The sequence below is a fragment of the Hylaeus volcanicus genome, chromosome 5 (assembly GCF_026283585.1).
Source record: "Hylaeus volcanicus isolate JK05 chromosome 5, UHH_iyHylVolc1.0_haploid, whole genome shotgun sequence".
Classification (NCBI taxonomy): domain Eukaryota; kingdom Metazoa; phylum Arthropoda; class Insecta; order Hymenoptera; family Colletidae; genus Hylaeus; species Hylaeus volcanicus.
The window spans coordinates 18,986,227-19,007,558 of NC_071980.1; the positions used below are offsets into that span (position 1 = coordinate 18,986,227).

The window sequence follows — 21,332 nt, forward strand, 5'->3', positions numbered from 1 at the left end:
TGCAATTACATTGTATCCTATCTGTTCATTCTTCCTGTAAAGTCATTTCCTTACCTTGGATCATATTCATCGCCAGGAACGATTATTATGTATTTAAATAAATGCAATAGTTTTGTACCATAAATACATGTATTGTTATTAATAATAGACTATAATAAATAATATTATTTTTATTTTTTATTAAAAGAGTAATTACAAATTTTTTACGTTTTGTTACAATTTCATATATATTAATCATTTGTTAGACTTGAAGTCTTGAAATATAGAACTTGGAAATATTAAATGTAATGCTATGTTCATAAATATTCATTCGTTAGAAATAGATCTTCATTATAATATGTATGATTTAATGTAAATTTCATTCAATTTACATTGATTTTATTAAACTTGATAAGTTTGAGTACTGCTGAATAGCAGTGTTAATAACTCTGGATCAGTTAAATTTTTCCTATATTTTTGTACAATTTCTTGAATCTTTAGACGCCTACGTACGTGTGGCGGGTGATAACTGTAAAATAACATAAAATTAAGTATATTAATCTTATCGAAATAGAAGTTTAATTTTGTCATACCTATCGTTGTCGAGCCTTTTCCTACGTCCCATATTTAGTGCTGTTTGCCTAACAAGTGTTCCTAATACTCTTCTAGACACAACCATACCATCAATTAAGGGAGTAGCTAAATTGATTCTAGAAACTGGACCTTGCAATCTAACTCTCATTAATCCACTACTAAGAGCCTGAAGAAAAATTACTTGAACATCTGATGGCTGTATCACCCTAGTTTGTTCAAGACCAGTATAAGTGCAAGGGAGAAGATCACCTGCACCCGAAAAAGAAGTCATATAATTTTTGCTGTTTCATAAAACTAAATAAATCAATAGATATATTTATTCAATTGAAAATACCAATTGGAAATTGAGTGTAATCCTCTAAACTTTCAAGCCAAACAACCATAATTTTAATATCAGTTTGTATAGGTAAGACTTGTTTAGTTGTTCTTCGTGGTTTAACTGGGTCTGTACTAGAGGAACTAGAAGGACTGGATCCTGTTAAACTAGGAGGCTGTTTTTCTAAATCAAGTGACATTGCTCGAGAGTTTTGTATTATATTTTGACCTGTTCCATAGTTTCGAGAGTTAGTATGTTCACTAATGCTTCTTTCGAACCAGACTGCAATTATTATATGAAATTATATCCTCATATGTATTACTATTTATTTTTGTTCAGATGTCATACCTTGATTCGCACTGATGTCACTAGAATAACTTGTTTCCTCTAATGAGTCTGAATTTACCATATTATTTGATTGAGTTGGCACAACAAAAGCAATTTCTGAGCTAACGTCTGCCCAGTATAATACACGAGTATCACCATTGTAAAGAGCTCCACCGTGATCACTATGAGCTGGCTGTGGTACATTTAAATGTGGTGTCACTCTCCATGAAGTAGAAATGTGACCTGTCCAACCTGCATGTGCTGATACTGAGACTGGCCATCCAAGAGAATTTAAAAATTCCAAAAAGTTTGGCGAAACATTTGTTTCGTGAAGCTACAAATATGAGATTATTTATACGAAAATAAAAGTGATACATCACAATGCTATAGAAGCAACAAATTCTTACCACATTGGATAATATTTCTGTTGAAGTTTTTTGACCAGCTTTCACATAAAATATATATACAGTATCACACGTTCTTGGGCTAATGTTATCCAAAGTTTCTAAATCTGAACAAAATCCTGGAATGGTTGGATCAATAGCACTAAGGCCACTGTTTCTAGATTCATCGTTTTGTTTAGGTTCCATATTTAGAAAACCAAAATGACTTAAAAAAAGACGCGCAGTTTGAAATTCATGACAAATTTGAGGTGGTGCGCATTCCTCTGTTTTTTCTTCGTAAATTTTATCGTTTCCATCATATTTTGATTCAATATTCATTTGACGTTCTAATAACTGCGACAAAATTTGATGTTCGTTTCTTACTACATTGTTATCGTTCATGACTGCTTCAAGACTTGGTATGGATTCATCCCTGGCAAGAGAGTTTAATTATTTCAATAAAAATTAAAATATTTCTTGAATAATTCAAAAAAATATACACTAATATTTTGCCAAAATTTAACATACACTTTACAATGAGGAATACGATCAACATTATCGGGAAAGAATCTAGGCTTATAATCTGTTCGCGGTGCTGCTTCTGCCAATGGTAGTGGTCGGCCAGGGTTTGTATTTACACTTCTTATACTGGATCTGTGCCTTGGCAAATGTCGAAGTTGCATTGTCCACGCATGCCTACCAAATGGGCCACGTATTAATACAGTCACAGTAGGCTGTGGATCTTGATCATTCCCAAGAGGTTCTTCTAATAAAGCTAATATAGTAGCATTTTCGGCAACGAAATATCGAAATCTTTCAACTGCTGCTTGACGCGGCACGGACCCACCAGTCCAACTGTTACAATGTCGCAGAAGTGACACTTCATCCAATAAAGATGATAATGACTGCGCTCCACATGCACTTGGGAAATAACCAACCTATAAATAGAAAAATTTATTACAATAATTTCTTAAATGTATTTTTAATTTTATGAATTACATCAACTTTGCTATACCTGTTCTAGGATGACTGTAAGAAGTGCATCAGCAGCATCTCTGACGCGCATAGATGCTGGCTTTAATTCTTTTTCATCTTTCATTTTAATTGGTTCTCCAGGTTTTCCTACACTTTTGGTTCCTGATACTCCGAGCTCAACTACTTCTAAAACTGTTGTCAGACAATCCTTATCCTGCACAAACAATTGCGTATATTTATTTGCCATAAAAAATACTTCATAATAATTGAATAAGAATAAAATACTAACTTGCAATAACTGTGGATGAGCTGTTAACCAAGTTGTCAAACAACTAAAAGCAGCAACAATAGAAGAGTGAAGATCTTTTGAATGAGCTGGCGGGGGACGCCAACATTGATATGCGATGTAATCACAGAGCCACTTTACAGCACGTTTACATTCCAAAGCATCTGTGAAATTTATGAAAACTTTCTGTTACAGTTAAACTACAAAATTATAGTTTATGAAACAGAATACAATTTAACCTGTAAGTTTCCTTGCTGCATGTAGAGTGTTAAAAATTGTATAACTTAATATGCTTCAGAAATGAAAAAACAGTGTATTTTGACCAGTGGCGCATTATACTTTCATAGGTCCAAGACAAAATAGAATGAAGGAACCAGATCTAAAGAAAAAAAAAAAAAATAATAAATAGTTTTATGTTCAATTTCATTTTATTGTGACACGAACCAACAAATTACATATCATAAGAGAAACATTTAACCCTATAGGATAATACGCCACTGATTCTGATGAATATTACACTTTACCTGTTTCACGAATGCGTGTTCTTGCTAATCCAGATAATATTTCAAGAGCTGCCAAAGAAATATTTAAATCTGTTTTCCATGATGATATTAATCTGTGGCAAACTAAGTACGTTGCTCGCACGAAAAGAGCGTGAGCTGAATCTGTAACATTACCCCATATCTATAATCATTAAAATCATACGTATTGAACGAATTTTTAAGACACAATTTTTTATATATATTACAAGTCTTTCAAAATGCATGCCTGAATACGATATTGTCCAAAATAAGCTTTAATGTTTAACAGAAATGTAAAGGTGATAAAAATAAGATAATATTCCTCAATATTTCGTGTATGTACAATAATCGAAGACAAAACTAATATTTAAAATGCTCGTATTTACCGAATGCAATACAATCCTCTTGAAGAGTTGCAATATCAGAGGCTTCGCCGAGCGATCGTTGATCACTGGATATACTTATTTGACTGGCTGAATCGCTGGTGACTATCAAGCGATGATGAGACGGTAACAATGGCGAATGCACAACAAAACACAACTCATAATAATAAAAACGAATGACATCTCACACAAGCACGCATAAAGCAAATATAATACAATAAAAGTGATATTAAGCATTATGATCTTACATTGCATAATTATGCCGAATTACTAAATTTTCATTTACAAGCAACTGATAAGTGTTAATGAGCTGCCATTTCAGAACAATGGAGCATTAACTCCAGCTACTATTACTGAAATGATGCTATTTACAAGTACTTTAAAAATTTAAATACGAAAAATAATTCATTTCAGAGGATTCAAGAACAGTGCATTCAGTATTTAGATGTACAAAGTAATGTCATTTTAAATGCAAAGAATGACAAACCTGATGATAATAAATTGACTGTAGAATCATGTACTACAGTATCTGGTTGTGTAACTTGTTCAACTTCTTCTGCTGCTGCCGAGTCTTGTACGCTCAATAAAAGAGCTCCTAAAAAACAACAATAAATTATAAAAGTTCTAGCATGTTTAATTTCCGACTTACCTAATAACATGTGTGTATTTTGGGAGTCAGTTTCAACTTGTAATGCATTAATAAGCAAATTCATAAGTCTTGATTTCAATTGTGCAAATGTTACATGACTTTTTTCTGTGATCATTGAACCTGAAAATGTTGGCATTTCCTTGATAATAAGATTCTATAAAAGAAAAATGTAATCAATTACGGAAATTTACTTCATTTATTCCGAATATCATTAATTGAAGAAATATTTATATGTTATTTACTTGGAAGTGAAGAGGTAATGCTAGCATTGATATTAATAAATGTATCGAGGCTCTCCGAAGATCTGGCTTTGATACTATATTAGATTTAAGTTTCAAATCTTTTTCTGGTAATACTGTTTCTAAAGCCGATATCACTGCAGGTACCAATACCTGCACGCCATTTAAATCCAAGCGGAATAAATCCGCAGAATTTAAAAGAATGCTTGCTAACGTTTCGCCACATTCTCGAGACTACAAGCAGAGACATAAATATGTATTATGAACATTTTTTATAAGTACTATATTTGTAAGACTTAAATGAATAAATTATTACTTCGTCAACTTTAAGGCCATGATTCATTGCTTGATAAAATCTAGCTAGATAAACGGGTAAGATTTCTTCACCAGTTTTTTTAGCACAAAATATTCTGCATAGTGCACCTAAAGCTTCTGCTCTTCCAGATTCATAACGATCTATACAAAGTGTTGGTGGAACATCGTTAATTGTTTCTTGTAATGAACTAGGACCCTCAACAAGTACAGAAGACGGACGTTTTGTTGCACCAGATGGTTCTGTTCATGAATGAAATTATTAACTTAAATTAATAACTTTTAATCATACTCAATACCATATCGAGTAATGCTTACGCGGTAAATTTTGCGACCATCCATCAGTGCCTATAAATGCAGCTTCAAATAACCACTCTCCAAAAAGATGCAATATACTGTTACATTTTGGACGGCTTGGAGCTAAAGGAGGCCTAATATCTTGAACTAGAGAACCCATAGCTATAATCATAACGGTTTTACAATATATAAAGAATCATTATCTTGAAAAATAATCATTATTTAATAAAGTCTTACATGCTGTGCTTGAGGCAGATGAAGGTCCTGAATTAGATATTAACATAGGTGGAGTACTTGAAACACGACTTGTTGTTAAACCAATTAAGGAAGCTTTTGGAATTCCTGTAATAAAAATCAAGTGTAAATTAGAATGTGTAACTTAAAATACCATTCTATCATGGTAGTGTTAAAATCGAAAATTCCTCTAGAACAAGGAAATTTGGAAACCTACAATAGAACTTAATAAAGATATATACAATTGAAGAAACATATTCAGAAAACACCGAAAGAGAAGTGCTGAATACCCTTAGTCACTGCAGAAGGTGTTACACTGAAACTTTTGGCAAGTCTGCGTTGTGTTGGAGGTGTAGGAGAAGGCTGTGTTGAATCCTTTCCACTTGATCTGTCCCACCCTACACCTCCACTTCCAATACTAGCAGATCCAGACGCGATGGTGGATATACAACATTCTTCCCAGCAACATGCCTGTGAAACTCCTAAAACATTTGTGACTGCGTGCAACCATCACCGATAAAGCAAGCTGAAGGGTACATGTGCTACTTTTGAAAGTAGATAAAGTATGTAAACAGATTGTCCTTATTTTATGGAGGACTAATGTACATATTACATGTGTGACTTATATGTGTGGTTCTTAAAAGAATATAAAGTCATACTTTTATACTACAAAATGATACATAATTTAATTAAAATTGTGTACTTACCAAGAAAAGCATCGACTTGTCCTGCTATACCTTTTATGGCCTTTAAAAATATTTGTGGTAAACTTTGTAAACATGGATGCTGACATGGATCTATGACATTTGGACTAGCAATGGCATACTGTAAAAATGCTTGTGTCTGCGAAACAACAGCAGGTCTACACAAGTCTACTGGATCACCTATAGTTCGTAAAAGTCTATACCATGCTTGTGCAACAGCTTCATCTGACATTGTAGGTGGTACAAGTTGGGAATCTTCTTCGCCTAAATGTATTATTATACATTATAAATTGTTAACATGTTAAAAAGACACTACAAATTATTAATGAAAAGAACTAACTTATTTTTAATTCTGGAAACATGGGACCATACATAATTTGTAAAAGTCTTGCTGTAAGGGCAAGACAAACACGATTCCATTGCTCTACCAATGCTAATCTGTGTCGCCATCGAAGGCAAGACTCCCGTAAAGTACGCCATAATGGTGGAGAAGGAAAATTACGTTCACATGCTACTAACCATACCTAAAGGTGTTTCTACATAATTATTGATTCAAGTAAAATTAGCAATTAACGATACATTTTCATATAAACATGATACCTCTAATAATACTCCTAAAACTCTTTCACACAATTGCTCTCCAGCATCTTCTCTTGTTGCTGGGGGTGCTAAAAGTGCATCATTAATTCCAATGAGAAATAATAATAAACTTTCCCAAGTTTCTCTTTCTAAAGTTGCAGAGCCTCTTGCAATTTGTTGTAATGTTCTAAGCACTCTGTGACACAAAACAGCTTGTCGATTAATTGTATCTGTCCCTATAAATAATATTCAATGTTTCACAGTGGTTGTCTATTTATAATTTGCACTGAAAGATACATTTTCCATGCGAAGAAATATAGTTCTTTTAATTGCAAATTACCTAAATCCTGATATAAAAATGGCCAGACTATGAAAGGAAAGATAATTACACGTTGTTAGACATAAATATTTGTAATATAGTAACTACTGTAATTATAATTCTTTAATAAAGATTGAGTTAATACTAATGGCTCTTAAAGTTATGATAAAAATGATTTTATATTATGCATGAAGAAAGAAAATAACAGATAAAAGATCAAAATTATTTATTTTACCTTCCCCTTTCCGTGGAACAAATAAATTATGAAAATGACTTATTATTTTTCTGGCATAAAAATTAGGATCATCTATGATTGGTCTGGGTACACAAATCTTTGGTGTAGAATATAATGCAGACAACCACTCGCAATAGACATTAACGCAATCCCTAACAGTGTCATGTTCAGCCAAAGGTAACGACAATCCAAAACATATTACTTCCATACACCATTGTACTTCTTTATCTGTACACAATAGACTAGGTTCGGCTGCCTGTGTAATGCCAAGATTGGCAGCAAGCTGACGTACAATGGACAAGGCAACTTCTTTCCCTGCTCCAGGAGAAAACTTTTCGAGAACGCTTTGACTCTCCTCCGAGCCTTGTTGAACTAAAACACTTAGAGAAGCCCATTCGGAATACATTCCTCCTTGGGAATCCTGAAAATATAGTTTATGTGTAAACATTTAATAACATTATATAATTGTGATGAATATAAAATAGTACACAGTAATAAATAACCTTAAGATTAACTCTGTTAAATACGCCTAAATTCATAGATTACTATACACTTTGACGCCCTATAACCGAGAACTAACAGAGAGAAAGTAGAATCTCATATGTATCTCTTCAAGCTTAAATAAGAACAAAATATTTCATTTTACATGACATATGTAAAAATAGCATAATCAAGGGCAAAATTATGCTTAATTTTTTAAGAAATCACATTGTAAAATATGTATGTATATATACGGAATTTGATAGGTGTGAATAACATTTGACAGGTAACAGTAACACCAGATAGCATTGGGTAGCAAGTCAAGCAAGTGTGAACTGATAAGTTCTATTTGGTTCTACTATATTTTCAATGTCTACTAGCGACGTCTACTTTTCTCCCAGCAACTAAAAACGTGGATTCAAGGTATTGCGTCTGCGCTTGGACCCCCTAGCTCTACCTACTGGGTAGGACGACAAGTATTATTACAATCTTGTGTATTGTATTACTCGTTTTTTTGTGTATGGTATGTATCTAAATCTTGAAACGAAAAACATCGACAGATGGCTCAAGATCATGTTATGACTAATATTTCTAGTTGTACTTATGCAGATATATAAAAATCATAATACTTATGAATAAGTGCGAACACAGCGATTGAAAATAATAAGGATAAGGACAATGTTTCCGTATATGAATTGCATTTGAAGTTACAGTTTCGTAAATTTGTGCATCGGGGTAAATAGCGAATGAAACATGGCGTTTGTTTCTTTCATATGTTCCGAAGATATTGCCTCTTGATTTTTTTTATTACGGATTTTCGATTATCATCGAGAACAGAAGTTCCGATGCATTGACGCTTTTTTCCCTTTGTAACATTTTATCGTAAGCGTGGAAACCAGTTAATGCTTATTTGCCATTATTTCATGGGTTTCGAAAAATGAAGAGAGATATTCTTACGTGTGTCTTTTGAGATGTGGGACATTTTTGAAATACTGAAGGATACAACATGACGTCCCGTAGTTACACAAAATCTTACAGCCGTAAGGTCAGCAGTGTGACGCCTGGGAGTATTCAATTTGATAAGCTTTTTAGAGAAAATAGCAATCGTCCTTCTGCTGCTAAATCAGCAGGCACTGTTGGAAAATGGGGTATAACATCATTCACATCTATCAGGAGTACGAATATCAATGGTACGCATCTTTTTTTAAAAATGGAAATTGCATACTTTGTTAAATCAATTACACACACACATGCACGCACGCACGCACGCACGCATGCATGCATGCATGTATATACATATGCACACATACACCGATGTACATTTACTTAACAAATTTTAACTGTACGTTTGATATGTATTGATAAAGTTATTTACAAAAAATAGATAAATAAGATTTTAAATTACGTTGTCTCTTGGGCATTCTGTTTTTAGAAGTATTTCTCTCAGAATGTAGAACTATTTTAATAATCTCAGTAATAATTCAAGAAAGAAACTCAGTTCAATTGTCATTGATAAGACTATATCTTTTCTACCCCAATAAATAATGTCATTTTATTTATAGGAAGAAGAGATGAGATTCATAACACATTTGGTGCAAAAAGAATAAAACTTGATTATGGAAACCAAAATGCTCGTGTAAATTCTGGAAAAGATCCATTTTCATTTGAAACTGATCCTGACAATAAACCAGATGTTGCAACACCTGTTGTTAAACCTAAGAAGTTTTTTAAAAGTAGAAATGTTCCACCTGCGATAGAAGAATCTCGTCAGGATGTGGCAATATACAGACAAGTACCTGATTCACATTATGGTAGAGCTCGTGCTCAGAAAAATCCCCCACAGCCACCACCAAAACAATCTTTACCAAAAGTATCAAGCGTTCCAGCTAAGAAAGTAGCAGAAACTTTAGAGGGAACCAATGATGATGCTGCTACTAAAGAAGAAGCAAAACCTCCTATTGTATTAAGAATATGCAAAGGTACAGCACGGCTTGTTTGTGGAAATGTACAAACCACTCAAGACACTGAACCTGAAACATATAGAATTTCCACACCACTTGTTAGTCCTACAAAAGTAGATATCGAGCGTAAGAGCTTTAATACAGATGCGTCAAAATCTGATCAAAAAACAATTCGTTCTCACCAACCTATTGTCTCTACCGTGTCAATACCTTTAGAAAATTCAGAGATGAGAAGAACTACTCGCAGTCGCGCAAAAAATCTGCATTTAGATATACCAACATCTTCTGCTGTGTCTACACAACCGGTAACTCCTAATTCACATAGTTCTGGTCTTTCATTAACCCTTAGAAAATCTGTTACTGATTCTAATAACACATTAATATCTCATTATGACATTGTTAAGACTGATTGTGGTTCAACGTACACCTGTAAGCCAGCAATTGAACCATTAATTGGCCGTGATCAACCACTGCCTACTACAACTCAAGAACTAATTGATATATTATCAAGTGATTCTGATCCTATGCAAACAAGACCAATGATGATAAATGCACCAGAAACTGAAGAAAATACAGAAGTGCCAGATCAAGTTCAACACTGTTCAATAGATATTCCAACAAATGAAGTAGTCTCTAAATCTACTTTGCAACCTGAATCAGGACCTGAACCAAAACCAGAACTAGAACCAGAATTAAAAACAGCACTAGAACCAGAGCAAGAAGCGGAAGTTGAACATGAACCTGAAATTGAACCTGAGTTTGAACCTGAACCTGAACCTGAACCTGAACCTGAACCTGATCCTGATCCCGATCCTGAACCAGAAGTAGAAGCAGAACAACCAGCTCGTGCAAATGATAATGATATAGCCACAGCTAAAATCTTAGTTGACCAAGATTGGTTCTCTGGAAGTGACGATAGTGAAGGTGTTAGTGGCAATATAGAAATTGATATTGCGTTGCATGTAACAAGTACAGTCTCTGAATCACAGCCAGCAAATGTTCCATCCACAACTGTTCAGAAACCGGCTACTAAAAAGGGTAGTATTTTTAAAAGTCGTTCAACGGGGGCGACAAATGGAAATAAAAGACGGGCATTGTACAAACATAAGTGGTGTGACAGTGATAAAGAATCTAATGCTACGGATACTCCTAATGCTGGTAATTCTACACCAACTATTGCTTCAGGATCTCACAGTAATACAGGACCTGTAGCATATGAAGAAGAATTTGGTCCTTCGCAATTAACGAGAGTTGTAACATACCCTGAAGCTGACGCAGGTTTTGAAGATGAATCAGATGCTATAACAAGCATTCGTTGTGGCAAGAAAGTTAAAGGAGTATGTATATTAGAAAACAAACTTGTATCCTACAGTGCCACTTATTACACTTTTTTTATATAGTGTAGTACTTTCCTACATTTCTTACTGTAGTACATTCCTACTTTTGTTAATTAATACAATGTACGTTTTTTTATTAATAACGATTTTATATTTCTTTTAAAACATATCAGTATTTGAGCAAGTATGAATATTTCTGTGACTCACTGTATATAAAACTATATATTTATACAAAGTATGATACCAAATTAATATTTATTTTATAGTTCTACACCGTAGTAAAAAATGTGAAGAAAGCTCATCAAATCCAAGAGAGTGGAGAATTTCAAGAATTTAATGATGATGTTGAATATATATTAGACACTCTAAGAGAAAACAATCCAAATGCTACTCGTTGCCTTTCAGCTATACGATTAGCAAGCAAATGTATGGCACCCGCATTTCGCATGCATGTGCGTGCTCATGGAACTGTTGCTAAATTCTTCAAAGCACTCCATGATGCAACTAAGGACCAGGTATATAACATTATTTTTATAGAATATGCTATGCATAAATTTTACCAATTTTGATCTTGAAATATATATTTTCTTTCCAGAGTCTTGCTTTGTGTACAGCAACAGTAATGTTTGTATTAAGTCAAGATCGTTTAGCTATGGATTTAGACCGTGATTGTTTGGAGTTAATGTTAAGTTTATTAGAATCTGATGCCAGTCATAAAGATGCGCTTGATGATTGTGGCCTTAGTCGGGCAGAACTGTTAAAAAATAAAGAAAAAGTACGTCAATTGTGTGCTGACATTCAAGCTCAAGGACATGCAAAACATTTAAATCTCGATAATATAACTGTAAGTGTTTTATTTATAATGATAAATGATAAATATGACCACTAACGAATTATTTTCAATTAGGTTGGTCAACTTGCTATGGAGACACTTCTAAGTCTCACATCGAAACGTGCTGGTGAATGGTTTAAAGAAGAACTTAGAGAATTGGGAGGTTTAGAACACATTATAAAAACTATCAGAGATTGTCACTACCATATTAATATGCAAGATATTAGACGATCTGGTTGGTCAGATCCATTATTAGACAAATTACGTAAAGTTGATAGATGTCTACGTGTATTAGAAAATGTGAGTTATAAATATTTATATGAAATAGTACAGATACATAACATCAATAATAAAAAAATATTATTAAAGTATTATGTTATCTTAGGTTACCCACATGAACGAAGAAAATCAAGTATATTTATTAAAATATGAGAATGGAATTTTAGTCAACACTTTAGCAAACTTGTATCATCTTTGTGGACAAGAAATTCCTATTTATCCAACTATAGATCCAAGTGATAAAACTTCTATTGGTGCTGTTATTAGAGAGTGCCTATTTGCTATTATTAAAGTTCTTATCAATCTTACACATCGATTCAATAGACAATGTAAGATTTTATGATGTCGTATCTTTAACAAACTGTTGTTGAGAGTATGGTCTTTACATTATAAAATAACATACATTATAATTATTTCAGCTTTTGGAAGTAAATCAGTAGGCACGCAACCAGGTGTCTTAGATTGTACTCTATGTCTTTTGTTACGCGTACCGGAGTCACTTCCCGAAGAAAAGCGTTTTGATATGATGATGTTAGCTTTGATTCTATTGATAAACTTAGTAGAACAATGTGATGATAATAAGCAGCTTCTCATCGAATCTAAAGCTCCCTCGTCAACAGAAAATATTTTTGATGGTAAATACATTATATATTTTAAATTACACATTTTCGGGAAGACCAAAATTTAATTATACTTATCTTACATTTTTTTCAAAATAGCTGAGCAAAGTGGTGTGGAATCTTTAATCGATCTTTTTTACAAACAAGAAGAATTGGCTCGTGCTGAGGAACAAAAGACGGATGCTATTTTAGATGGTAAAAAAGATTCTGAACAAACAGAAACTGTATCGACAACAACTAAATCTCAAGAAGAATTTATTGAAGAAACTGTTACAAAATGTTTGTATAATCTTATTTTCGATCGATAGAAAATTGTATAAAACATGATTCATGAATTTTGTTTTCTCTTCAGTATTGCAAAAGGCAGGACGTCATATGGAACACACTTTAATAGGAGCATATGTAGTGCTATTACTTGGTTACTTAATAATGGATAATAAGGTAATAAATTTTAAACCAATCAACATTAGAGGAACAGAACAATATGAATGTATCATAAGTATGATACATCAGCATGAAATATTAAAATTATTTATATGAATTTCTAGGATTATGAATCGCTGGTACGCAGCAGACTTCCAGACAACAATTTTACTACTATGGTGTCTGTACTTCAGAAATTTTTCAATTTCATGAATTTAACGGCATCGGTAAATACTTTTGACTTTTTTTTATGAAACCTTATCAATTATCAATATATTTGATCGTTTCTAACGATACAAATAATTTATTACAGAATGAAGTAAGTAGCTGTGGAATTGCTGCTACTGAAAAGGTGATTAAGTTCCTAAAGATGTCGGATGCCAGAATTGAAGAAGAAAAAAATGAGCTACCATTGCCGGTGTTAGAAGATCCAAACATAATGCTCGATTTATCTTCGTCTTGATTGATATCTCATACACACATTTGACATTTTTTATTACCCTGGCAAGCAAAGAGAGCCAAAGTTATATGTGTCCAACGAAGAAAATTCTTTCTATCGCAGTATGAATGGACCTGTTTCATATTGACCATATATTTTGATATATATTTATTCACTTACATAATTTATTGCTGTACCTTTCATTAAACTGACTTATCTCCCCACTAGCAGTAACAAATTAAATATTAAGTATAAGTTGTTAATTATACAGAAACTAATACCATAATGAACGCGCCTTGTAATTACGCATACAGCTTACTTAAGTTTTCTGCCGGCGTGTATGTATTATTATCAATTAATTGATTTGTCAATTGTTTTTTTTTTTTAAGAAGAGTGACAAGATGTAAACTTCTTGCCAGATTATAATTTGTTTGCTGTATAATATGCATGAATTTGAAATTTGATAATTACTTTAAAATTTAAATTGATCTACCTTATAAGTACTATTGAGTGATTGACAGCGTTGGAAGTTCACCATAATCCATTAAAATTTGAGATAGCATTATTATCTAAGTTTATTTTAATATTAAAATTATACTATAAGCCTTGTAAATGTAAATTTATAAATTATAATTGTATCTTAAATTCACAGTTTCAAGTTATTAGATCCCATAAACAGGCACAGGATTTCACAACCTTTTAATCTGATATTTTGCCTGATAAAGCAAGGGAAAGAATGAGAGATATATTACACTGTTATGTATATGCAATAAACTAGCTTTGAAACTACAAATCTGTAAAATAAAGCATTTTTTAAATAAAAATTAAATACATGATGTATTAGATTATATAAAATATCATTTTATTCTATATTGAATAATTATTTTAGTCTATTTTCCTTGATTGGAAGATAAATTTACATTTATATAATTATATAGATTCCTTATTTTGAAGTGAATAACTCGTATTGACTCGAGTATCGTAATATTTATGACTAACTTCAATGAAGTTTCTTGATCTACAGCAATCTATACTAAGGTGAAGTAAGTTGAGAGTGGTTGAGAGTTCGTACGAATTTCTCTTTCTATAGGATTTACATCCTAACCACAATTAATTTAATAACGTTGATCTGTATTAAAAAATTACATTATAATAATTTGCTAATGAGAACACTATAATTTAAATACGATAAAACAAATCCAAGAAATCTTATTTGATTGAATTACTTCGTAACAGTCAAGTTATTTTATAGGTTATAGGTTTTCACTGTAATAATACTAATTATAATAGTAACAACAATACAATATTTAAAAAATGTTGCCTATACATCTCGTTTCGAAGTAAGTATTCATTCACTCAATGCTAATAAGTCATGACAATCTCTTAACTTTACAGAAAAATGATTGCAATTTCATAAATGTAAAAATTGTTCTGTTAAACATTGTTTTTAGTTAAAACTAATATTACTGATTTCTAGGAACATTAGAACTCAAATTAAATTACCATATCAGTGGTTAAGTTTTCAATTTAATACTATTAGATTAAGTTCCAATTCATCATCGGATTCATCAGATTCATCTGATTCTGATACGGACATTCAAAATAAAAATAAACAACAAATCAAGGAATCTACTAAAAATGTGCAGGGTACAAGAGAAGTTGATAACAATGATGACTTAAACAAACTTATGGATAGCTTAATAAATGTAAATATTTTATCGTTTTTAATTTAAAAAAAAAAAAAAAACATTTAAAACCTACATTAATCCTTCTTTATATATATTGTTTTTAAAGAACAAACCTTCAAGCACTGTAGACATTAAATTAAAGTTAAAAGATAGAAAACACAAAATAGGTAAGTTTATGATATGTTATTTATGATAAATGAAGTAGATTTTTTAAGGAATTGTGTTTACTGTTCTGATAGGTTACATTTGAGAAAGTTGATAAATTTGTTGTCATTAATTAGTATAGTTTATAGTGAATGTAAATTAAAATTAGAAATTCTTGTTCACAGAGAAACAGGTACTCAAAGCAGCTTCATTATTGACTACAGCAGTTGGTGGAGATAGAGACCAAATTGTTTCAACATTATTGCAAGGTCTTTCTAAGATTGAAAAAGAAAGTAGTTCTAGCAATGCCAAAGAAGGTAGCTCTAACATTCCCAAAGAAGGAAGTTCTAACAATGTCAAAGAAACTCAATCTAATATTAAAAACAAAAGACAACCTTTTTACACAAAGTTTGTATATAAATGTCTTAAAATTAAATAGTATTTATTTTACATGATTAAGTAATATTGACAATAAACTGATGATTTACGCTTTACATTACTCTGTTTAAAAATAGGGGTGCAGATAATTTTTGGTTTATAAAAGAAAGATCTAAGAATATTCAAGAATTAATAGATCAAGTTGAATCACAAAACAAACAGAAAAAATCACTGAGGAACCATAAACAACAATATATGAGGAAACTGAGTGATGCATATAGAAGTAGTGATGAATATAGAGTGACGAAGAGGTATACAAATGATTACAAAACCACGGAGATGAGAAATGTTGAAATGCAAAATAAACAAAAGGTAGAAACAAAACAAACACAGCAAAATCAATCTGTAACTGAGACCCTACTAAATAGACATAAACCAGCAGAGAAACATCACAGGTGTTATATTTTCTCTAAGTAGTTTTCAAAATTATCTACTGATTATTAAAATATTTACTATATAAGTTTTAGTATTAAAAGAGAGAAGTTTAATTTCCCCTTACTCTTTCAAAAAACAAATATACCATCCCCGAGTAATTGTGAACTTGAAACATGGGATGCATGCCAAGCACATGAAATTAAAGTATTAGGAACTCTTTATCCTGAAAATGCATTTCAAGAAATGATTCAATGGACTGAAGAAGGAAAAATATGGAAGTTTCCTATTGACAATGAACAAGGTATTCACACAAAAATTCATCTTATTTCTTATATTAAATATTTACAAATGAAAATGTATATCGTTGTATTATGTAGGAATGGAAGAGGAACAAAATGTACATTTCTCAGAACATGTATTTTTGGAACGTCATGTAACAGATTGGTGCCCTGCCAGAGGTCCAATACGCCATTTTATGGAATTAGTATGCATTGGACTTTCGAAAAATCCATATATGACAGCTCAAGAAAAATATGAACATATAATGTGGTATAAAAACTATTTTGAAGATAAAAATGATTTATTGGAGAAATTAGGAATTGGGAAAATTGTTTCGTCTACTACAGAAATGCAGATTGAGGCAAAGTAATCGTATTAACTTGTTTTGTTAGGTGGCAATACATAACTGTAATATAATAAAGAAGTTTGTACATCTGTCCCGCCTATTTATATCTACATATTTTTTTAAAAGTACTGTTTCTTCTATTAGGAAAAATAAAGGTACTTATTGTGAGTTAATTTGTATACAAATGTAGCGCTTATTTTGTAAGTAATGGCGCTGATATTCCTATGACGTCATGACTGTTCGAGACTCTCGAGAGTCGAGAACAGGTTTTGTGTTTTCGATTATTTTCGATTCTATCACATGGTATTACAATTTGTATATGATTCGTATGTGATTCTATGTGCGTTCACGTGCGTACATGTCCTTTACTGTGCATTTATACATGAAACATTTTGTAAAAAATGATTGAAGTCGAAAATATCGAAGATCAAAATGGATTGCGCTCAGACGGTAGACGCGCATTAGAATTAAGACAAATTCGAGTAAAAATGGGGGTTTTCGGTCAAGCTGATGGTAGTTCTTATATTGAGCATGGTAATACTAAAGTCCTGGCTACAGTGTATGGACCGCATCAGGTTATTATTTAATTTTCTTAAAAATACTGTATAAAAGAAGTTTGAAAACTGATGTTGAAAAATATTCATATATTACAATTAAAATTATATAGCCACGAGGTTCTGTGGGAAGGAGTACAAGTAAGGTTACCAAAGGTATAGTCAATTGTCAATATAGCATGGCAGTATTCAGTTTATCTTCTGGGGAACGCAAACGAAAACCAAGGGGTGATCGAAAATCACAAGAAAGATCACTTCAGTTAAGGCACGCTATGGAAGCAATAATACATTTAGAATTGTATCCACGGTCACAAATAGACATTTATGTAGAAGTGCTGCAAGTTGATGGAAGTGATTACTGTGCATCTGTAAATGCAGCCACACTTGCATTGATTGATGCTGGAATTCCTATCAAGGTATGACACACTAAAAATTGAAAAATTGTTTAACTTTAATTATTTTTGTTTTGTAGAACTATGCTGTAGGCTGCACTGTAACATTAATCAATATACCATCTCTGGAAGATGAAGATAAATCATTAGGAACAGGAGTATTAGATGCAAATTATGTTGAAGAATGTGCTCCTGGTGTTACTCTATCTGTCGTTGCATTACCAGTTAGTAATACTGTATCAAAAGATGGCTTAATAGTAGTAGCACAAGGAGCAGGACAAAGATTACATTTATCACATCTTGAATCCTTGAAAGCACGGGTATTATATGGATGCCAAGATATAACAGTTATGTTAGATCGTGCTGTTAGACATTATTTAACAGAACAATCTCTTCCTTCTCTGTTTCATGTTACATTAGATTAGGAATTAAGATAGAAAAATTGTACACAGGAATGTAATATTACAAACTATATATTTAAACCTTTTCATACAAAATTTTATACAAAAGCTTCTTTAAAAAAATTATAGTTCTTCTGGAAAATATATTTATTTGTTATATAATTTACTTTCTATAAATACTTTATTTTTATACAAAGTAACTGGTCATCTTCTAGGCTATTATCCTTTTATATTTCAAACTTTAGCACCAGGATATCTTTCCATAAGCATGCCTACACCCTGTAATTTATACAATATACTTGTTGAAATAAATTTTGTTAACATAACATTACAAAAATGGAGAGGGCGGGGGGGGGGGATATGAAATTAATTGATATAATAGTATTTTGACAATTTTCTGACCTGTCCACCAGCTGCACAAGCTGCAATTAATCCAAATTGTTGATCTTCTCTGATAAGTCTATTAGCGGTATGTGTAGCTAATCGAACTCCCGTTGCCGCAAATGGATGTCCAATCGATAAAGATCCACCCCATGCATTCCATTTATTAAGATCTGGAACTCCTACTTTTCCAGATCTGCCTAAGTAATTTTGTGCAAACCAATCGGAATCCATTGCTTTTAAATTACTTAAAATTTGTCCAGCAAAGGCCTCGTGTATTTCCCATACTCCTATATCTTTTACATTTAACTTAGCTTTTTGTAATACCTGTAAATTATTATATCATTAAATTGAAAAAAAACTGTACATTAAACTATTAAATGAAATATTGAATACTTTTACTAAGCACGAAATAAAATATTTTTTAACCTTTGGTATTGCATATGTTGGTCCTAAAAGTAATTGGTCAATTGGATCTTGGGAAACATAAGTGAAATTTCTTAAGTATGCTTTTGGAGTAAGTCCAAGCTGAAGAGCTTTTTCCTCTGTCATTATCAAAGCTGCAGATGCACCATCAGTTAAAAAGGAAGCATTAGCTGCAGTTACACTTCCATATGGTTTAACAAATGCTGGTTTTAATTTTCCTAACTGTTCAATTGTAGAAACACGGATTCCATTATCTTTATCTACCACTTGGTCCACATTTGGAACTGAAAACGATATTAGGATTAATCAACTAATTTCTATGACTGCAACTTGAATGTTACATTACCTTTGAAAGGGCTTACATCTGTCAAATATCCTTGTTGTTGTGCTTTAGCAGCTAAAGTATGTGAACGTAAAGCATACTCATCCTGCTCTTTTCTTGATATATTAAATGCTGCTGATAATCGATCACTACTGTGACCCATTACCTCTCCACTAGAAAATTCTGCTACAGCAGGCAACTGCAATTATATATAATGTTGATGAAATATAATACATAAATGTTTTTTAAATATAATTTTGCTATAAGAAACAACATACATCTGGTACAAAATGTGCTGGTCTAATGCTAGCAAGAAGACCTAATCTTTGTCCAATTGTTTTTGCTTTGTTAGCTTGTAACATTAAAGATCGCATTTTTCGGCTATGTCTAATTGGTATATCTGACATGAATTCAACTCCACCCGCAACAATTACATCATATACACCGCAAGCAATTAAACCCATGCCAGTTGTAATCGCTTGATTACTGCTGATGCATGCCATAGTTACTGTATGTGCAGGAGTATGCTCGTTGTATCCAGCACCTAATGCTGCTTCTCTGCCAATATTTGAAGTTCTGACTTCTTGCATTACTGTACCATAAATTATATATTCAACTGTTTCTTTGGGAAATCCAATTTTTCTTTGTAAAGCCCTTTATAAAGCATAATATGATACAATGTTGACATTTATTAATATTGTAAACAAAATGGTATGTATTAAAATTGACTTACATCAATGAATGTTTTGCAAGATCATATGCCATTAAATTTTTATAGACTGTCCCAGATTGTACGAATGGTGTTCTAACACCATCAATAAATACTATATTTTTAGCAGCATTATTACTTTTAGTTGCATATGATTTATTTACTACTACTCTCCAATAATTTACAGCAGCATCTAATACCAAAAATATAATATTATCAGTTTCAAGAAAATTATATTTCAATGCATACTTTTCATTTATTTATATATATGCACAGGGAAAGACAGCTATTACTTTTTTTTTGAGATTTAAAGCATAAGGATTCCAGAACATTTATATACATTAATTATACTTCTATTATAGAATCTTTGTGCTTTAAGATATCAACAAGTTGCTTCTCCTCATTTGTATTATATTTAGTTTAAGAAGAAGAATCATCATTTCGTATTTACTTTTCACTTAATTTATTATGAATGTTAACATTAATGAAAAAAATACATTATTCTAAATAAACTATTTTATTCATTAGACAACTTTCATATTGAGACTTTGGGTACTGTACTTTGTACCCATATTATTGAAAAAGCAATATTTGTCATGCAGAAACTCAGTTTAATATTTTACATTATGAAATATTTTATCATACCATATTTAGTAAATCCTTGCTTCGTTGCTAAATTATTTTTTACAACGGACAGCATTTTTATAATTGTATTGGATAAATGAATTCTATATTATATTAGTTCGACTTCTTTATATGAATTTAAGTCACTTGTTCGCGATGAATTAGATCAGAGGGTCGCGAACTGTCTGGAACTGACTGATACGAGATATGAGACTTTCGGTGGGAGTATTTAATGAATATTCAAAATATTACAAAAGAATCGTTTTATTTTAGAAATTTATTAAAAATTTTACGATAAAATAATTGTGACACTTTAATATTTCCAAAACAATTATAACATTACATACAGCTAGTACAACATTACTGAACACTACAATAAAATTATTATACCAGTACAATATATAGCAAAATAGTAGTGTAATCGTGATATAAAAGTTGAATTATAACGTGACAATTATTGACATAATAATTGTGTGCCTTGTCCTCCAACATTTTAGTTGTATTCTCAATCTGTTTATAATTATTGTGTATGACTCAATTAATCACTTGT

At 31.8% G+C, this 21,332-nt stretch overlaps 5 protein-coding genes across 12 annotated transcripts; 3 read left to right on the plus strand and 2 right to left on the minus strand.

Moving 5' to 3' along the window:
- Positions 1 to 154: 154 nt before the first annotated feature.
- Positions 155 to 8,146, minus strand: LOC128877460 (ral GTPase-activating protein subunit beta). Of its 7 annotated transcripts, none has more exons than XM_054124781.1 (24): positions 7,836 to 8,146; positions 7,333 to 7,753; positions 7,119 to 7,145; positions 6,800 to 7,014; positions 6,540 to 6,723; positions 6,203 to 6,463; positions 5,786 to 5,977; positions 5,499 to 5,603; positions 5,283 to 5,423; positions 4,969 to 5,207; positions 4,656 to 4,886; positions 4,414 to 4,567; positions 4,252 to 4,359; positions 3,768 to 3,869; positions 3,385 to 3,525; positions 3,100 to 3,114; positions 2,864 to 3,024; positions 2,615 to 2,788; positions 2,128 to 2,537; positions 1,624 to 2,032; positions 1,238 to 1,550; positions 908 to 1,171; positions 573 to 822; positions 155 to 508 (listed from the first exon to the last, which is right to left on the minus strand). In XM_054124781.1, exons 1-24 carry the CDS (start codon positions 7,869 to 7,871, stop codon positions 382 to 384), a joined length of 4,680 nt encoding a protein of 1,559 aa, XP_053980756.1. In that variant the 5' UTR covers positions 7,872 to 8,146; the 3' UTR covers positions 155 to 381. The 7 variants fall into 7 exon arrangements, with proteins under 7 accessions (XP_053980756.1, XP_053980755.1, XP_053980758.1 ...); XM_054124780.1 differs by having other exon boundaries at positions 5,786 to 5,992; XM_054124783.1 differs by lacking the exon at positions 7,119 to 7,145 and having other exon boundaries at positions 5,786 to 5,992.
- A 162-nt stretch (positions 8,147 to 8,308) lies between these two features.
- On the plus strand, positions 8,309 to 14,348 carry LOC128877463 (protein wings apart-like). The gene is made up of 11 exons (XM_054124790.1): positions 8,309 to 9,002; positions 9,375 to 11,110; positions 11,377 to 11,625; positions 11,706 to 11,954; positions 12,018 to 12,242; positions 12,328 to 12,550; positions 12,641 to 12,856; positions 12,941 to 13,120; positions 13,194 to 13,282; positions 13,390 to 13,491; positions 13,578 to 14,348. Exons 1-11 carry the CDS (start codon positions 8,819 to 8,821, stop codon positions 13,725 to 13,727), a joined length of 3,603 nt encoding a protein of 1,200 aa, XP_053980765.1. The 5' UTR covers positions 8,309 to 8,818; the 3' UTR covers positions 13,728 to 14,348.
- A 382-nt stretch (positions 14,349 to 14,730) lies between these two features.
- Positions 14,731 to 17,158, plus strand: LOC128876231 (28S ribosomal protein S31, mitochondrial). Of its 2 annotated transcripts, none has more exons than XM_054122413.1 (7): positions 14,731 to 15,043; positions 15,181 to 15,409; positions 15,498 to 15,558; positions 15,721 to 15,943; positions 16,051 to 16,368; positions 16,435 to 16,649; positions 16,726 to 17,158. In XM_054122413.1, the coding sequence occupies exons 1-7, from the start codon at positions 15,018 to 15,020 to the stop codon at positions 16,995 to 16,997; spliced, it is 1,344 nt and encodes a 447-aa protein (XP_053978388.1). In that variant the 5' UTR covers positions 14,731 to 15,017; the 3' UTR covers positions 16,998 to 17,158. The 2 variants fall into 2 exon arrangements, with proteins under 2 accessions (XP_053978388.1, XP_053978389.1); XM_054122414.1 differs by having other exon boundaries at positions 16,441 to 16,649.
- A 116-nt stretch (positions 17,159 to 17,274) lies between these two features.
- Positions 17,275 to 18,487, plus strand: LOC128876510 (exosome complex component RRP41). The gene is made up of 3 exons (XM_054122936.1): positions 17,275 to 17,548; positions 17,641 to 17,943; positions 18,000 to 18,487. The coding sequence occupies exons 1-3, from the start codon at positions 17,375 to 17,377 to the stop codon at positions 18,342 to 18,344; spliced, it is 822 nt and encodes a 273-aa protein (XP_053978911.1). The 5' UTR covers positions 17,275 to 17,374; the 3' UTR covers positions 18,345 to 18,487.
- LOC128876508 (trifunctional enzyme subunit beta, mitochondrial) lies at positions 18,375 to 21,023 on the minus strand. The gene is made up of 7 exons (XM_054122932.1): positions 20,804 to 21,023; positions 20,183 to 20,351; positions 19,728 to 20,103; positions 19,474 to 19,648; positions 19,131 to 19,411; positions 18,723 to 19,028; positions 18,375 to 18,599 (listed from the first exon to the last, which is right to left on the minus strand). Exons 1-7 carry the CDS (start codon positions 20,856 to 20,858, stop codon positions 18,555 to 18,557), a joined length of 1,407 nt encoding a protein of 468 aa, XP_053978907.1. The 5' UTR covers positions 20,859 to 21,023; the 3' UTR covers positions 18,375 to 18,554.
- Between the last annotated feature and the right edge of the window lie 309 nt (positions 21,024 to 21,332).

Coding starts and splice junctions, on each gene's coding strand:
- LOC128877463 (XM_054124790.1), top strand. CDS start 8,819: ATGACGTCCCGTAGTTACACAAAATCTTACAGCCGTAAGGTCAGCAGT. Junction 12,551..12,640: donor ACATCGATTCAATAGACAAT/GTAAGATTTTAT, acceptor TAATTATTTCAG/CTTTTGGAAGTAAATCAGTA. Junction 13,283..13,389: donor ACTTAATAATGGATAATAAG/GTAATAAATTTT, acceptor ATGAATTTCTAG/GATTATGAATCGCTGGTACG.
- LOC128877460 (XM_054124780.1), bottom strand. CDS start 7,871: ATGAATTTAGGCGTATTTAACAGAGTTAATCTTAAG. Junction 7,015..7,118: donor ATTTTTATATCAGGATTTAG/GTAATTTGCAAT, acceptor TATTATTTATAG/GGACAGATACAATTAATCGA. Junction 4,568..4,655: donor CATTACCTCTTCACTTCCAA/GTAAATAACATA, acceptor TTTCTTTTATAG/AATCTTATTATCAAGGAAAT.
- LOC128876508 (XM_054122932.1), bottom strand. CDS start 20,858: ATGCTGTCCGTTGTAAAAAATAATTTAGCAACGAAGCAAGGATTTACT. Junction 20,352..20,803: donor GCAAGGATTTACTAAATATG/GTATGATAAAAT, acceptor TTTTGGTATTAG/ATGCTGCTGTAAATTATTGG. Junction 19,649..19,727: donor CAGCACATTTTGTACCAGAT/GTATGTTGTTTC, acceptor ATATAATTGCAG/TTGCCTGCTGTAGCAGAATT.
- LOC128876231 (XM_054122413.1), top strand. CDS start 15,018: ATGTTGCCTATACATCTCGTTTCGAA. Junction 15,410..15,497: donor TTATGGATAGCTTAATAAAT/GTAAATATTTTA, acceptor TTGTTTTTAAAG/AACAAACCTTCAAGCACTGT. Junction 16,650..16,725: donor TCCTATTGACAATGAACAAG/GTATTCACACAA, acceptor TGTATTATGTAG/GAATGGAAGAGGAACAAAAT.
- LOC128876510 (XM_054122936.1), top strand. CDS start 17,375: ATGATTGAAGTCGAAAATATCGAAGATCAAAATGGATTGCGCTCAGAC. Junction 17,549..17,640: donor CAGTGTATGGACCGCATCAG/GTTATTATTTAA, acceptor AAAATTATATAG/CCACGAGGTTCTGTGGGAAG. Junction 17,944..17,999: donor ATGCTGGAATTCCTATCAAG/GTATGACACACT, acceptor TTTGTTTTGTAG/AACTATGCTGTAGGCTGCAC.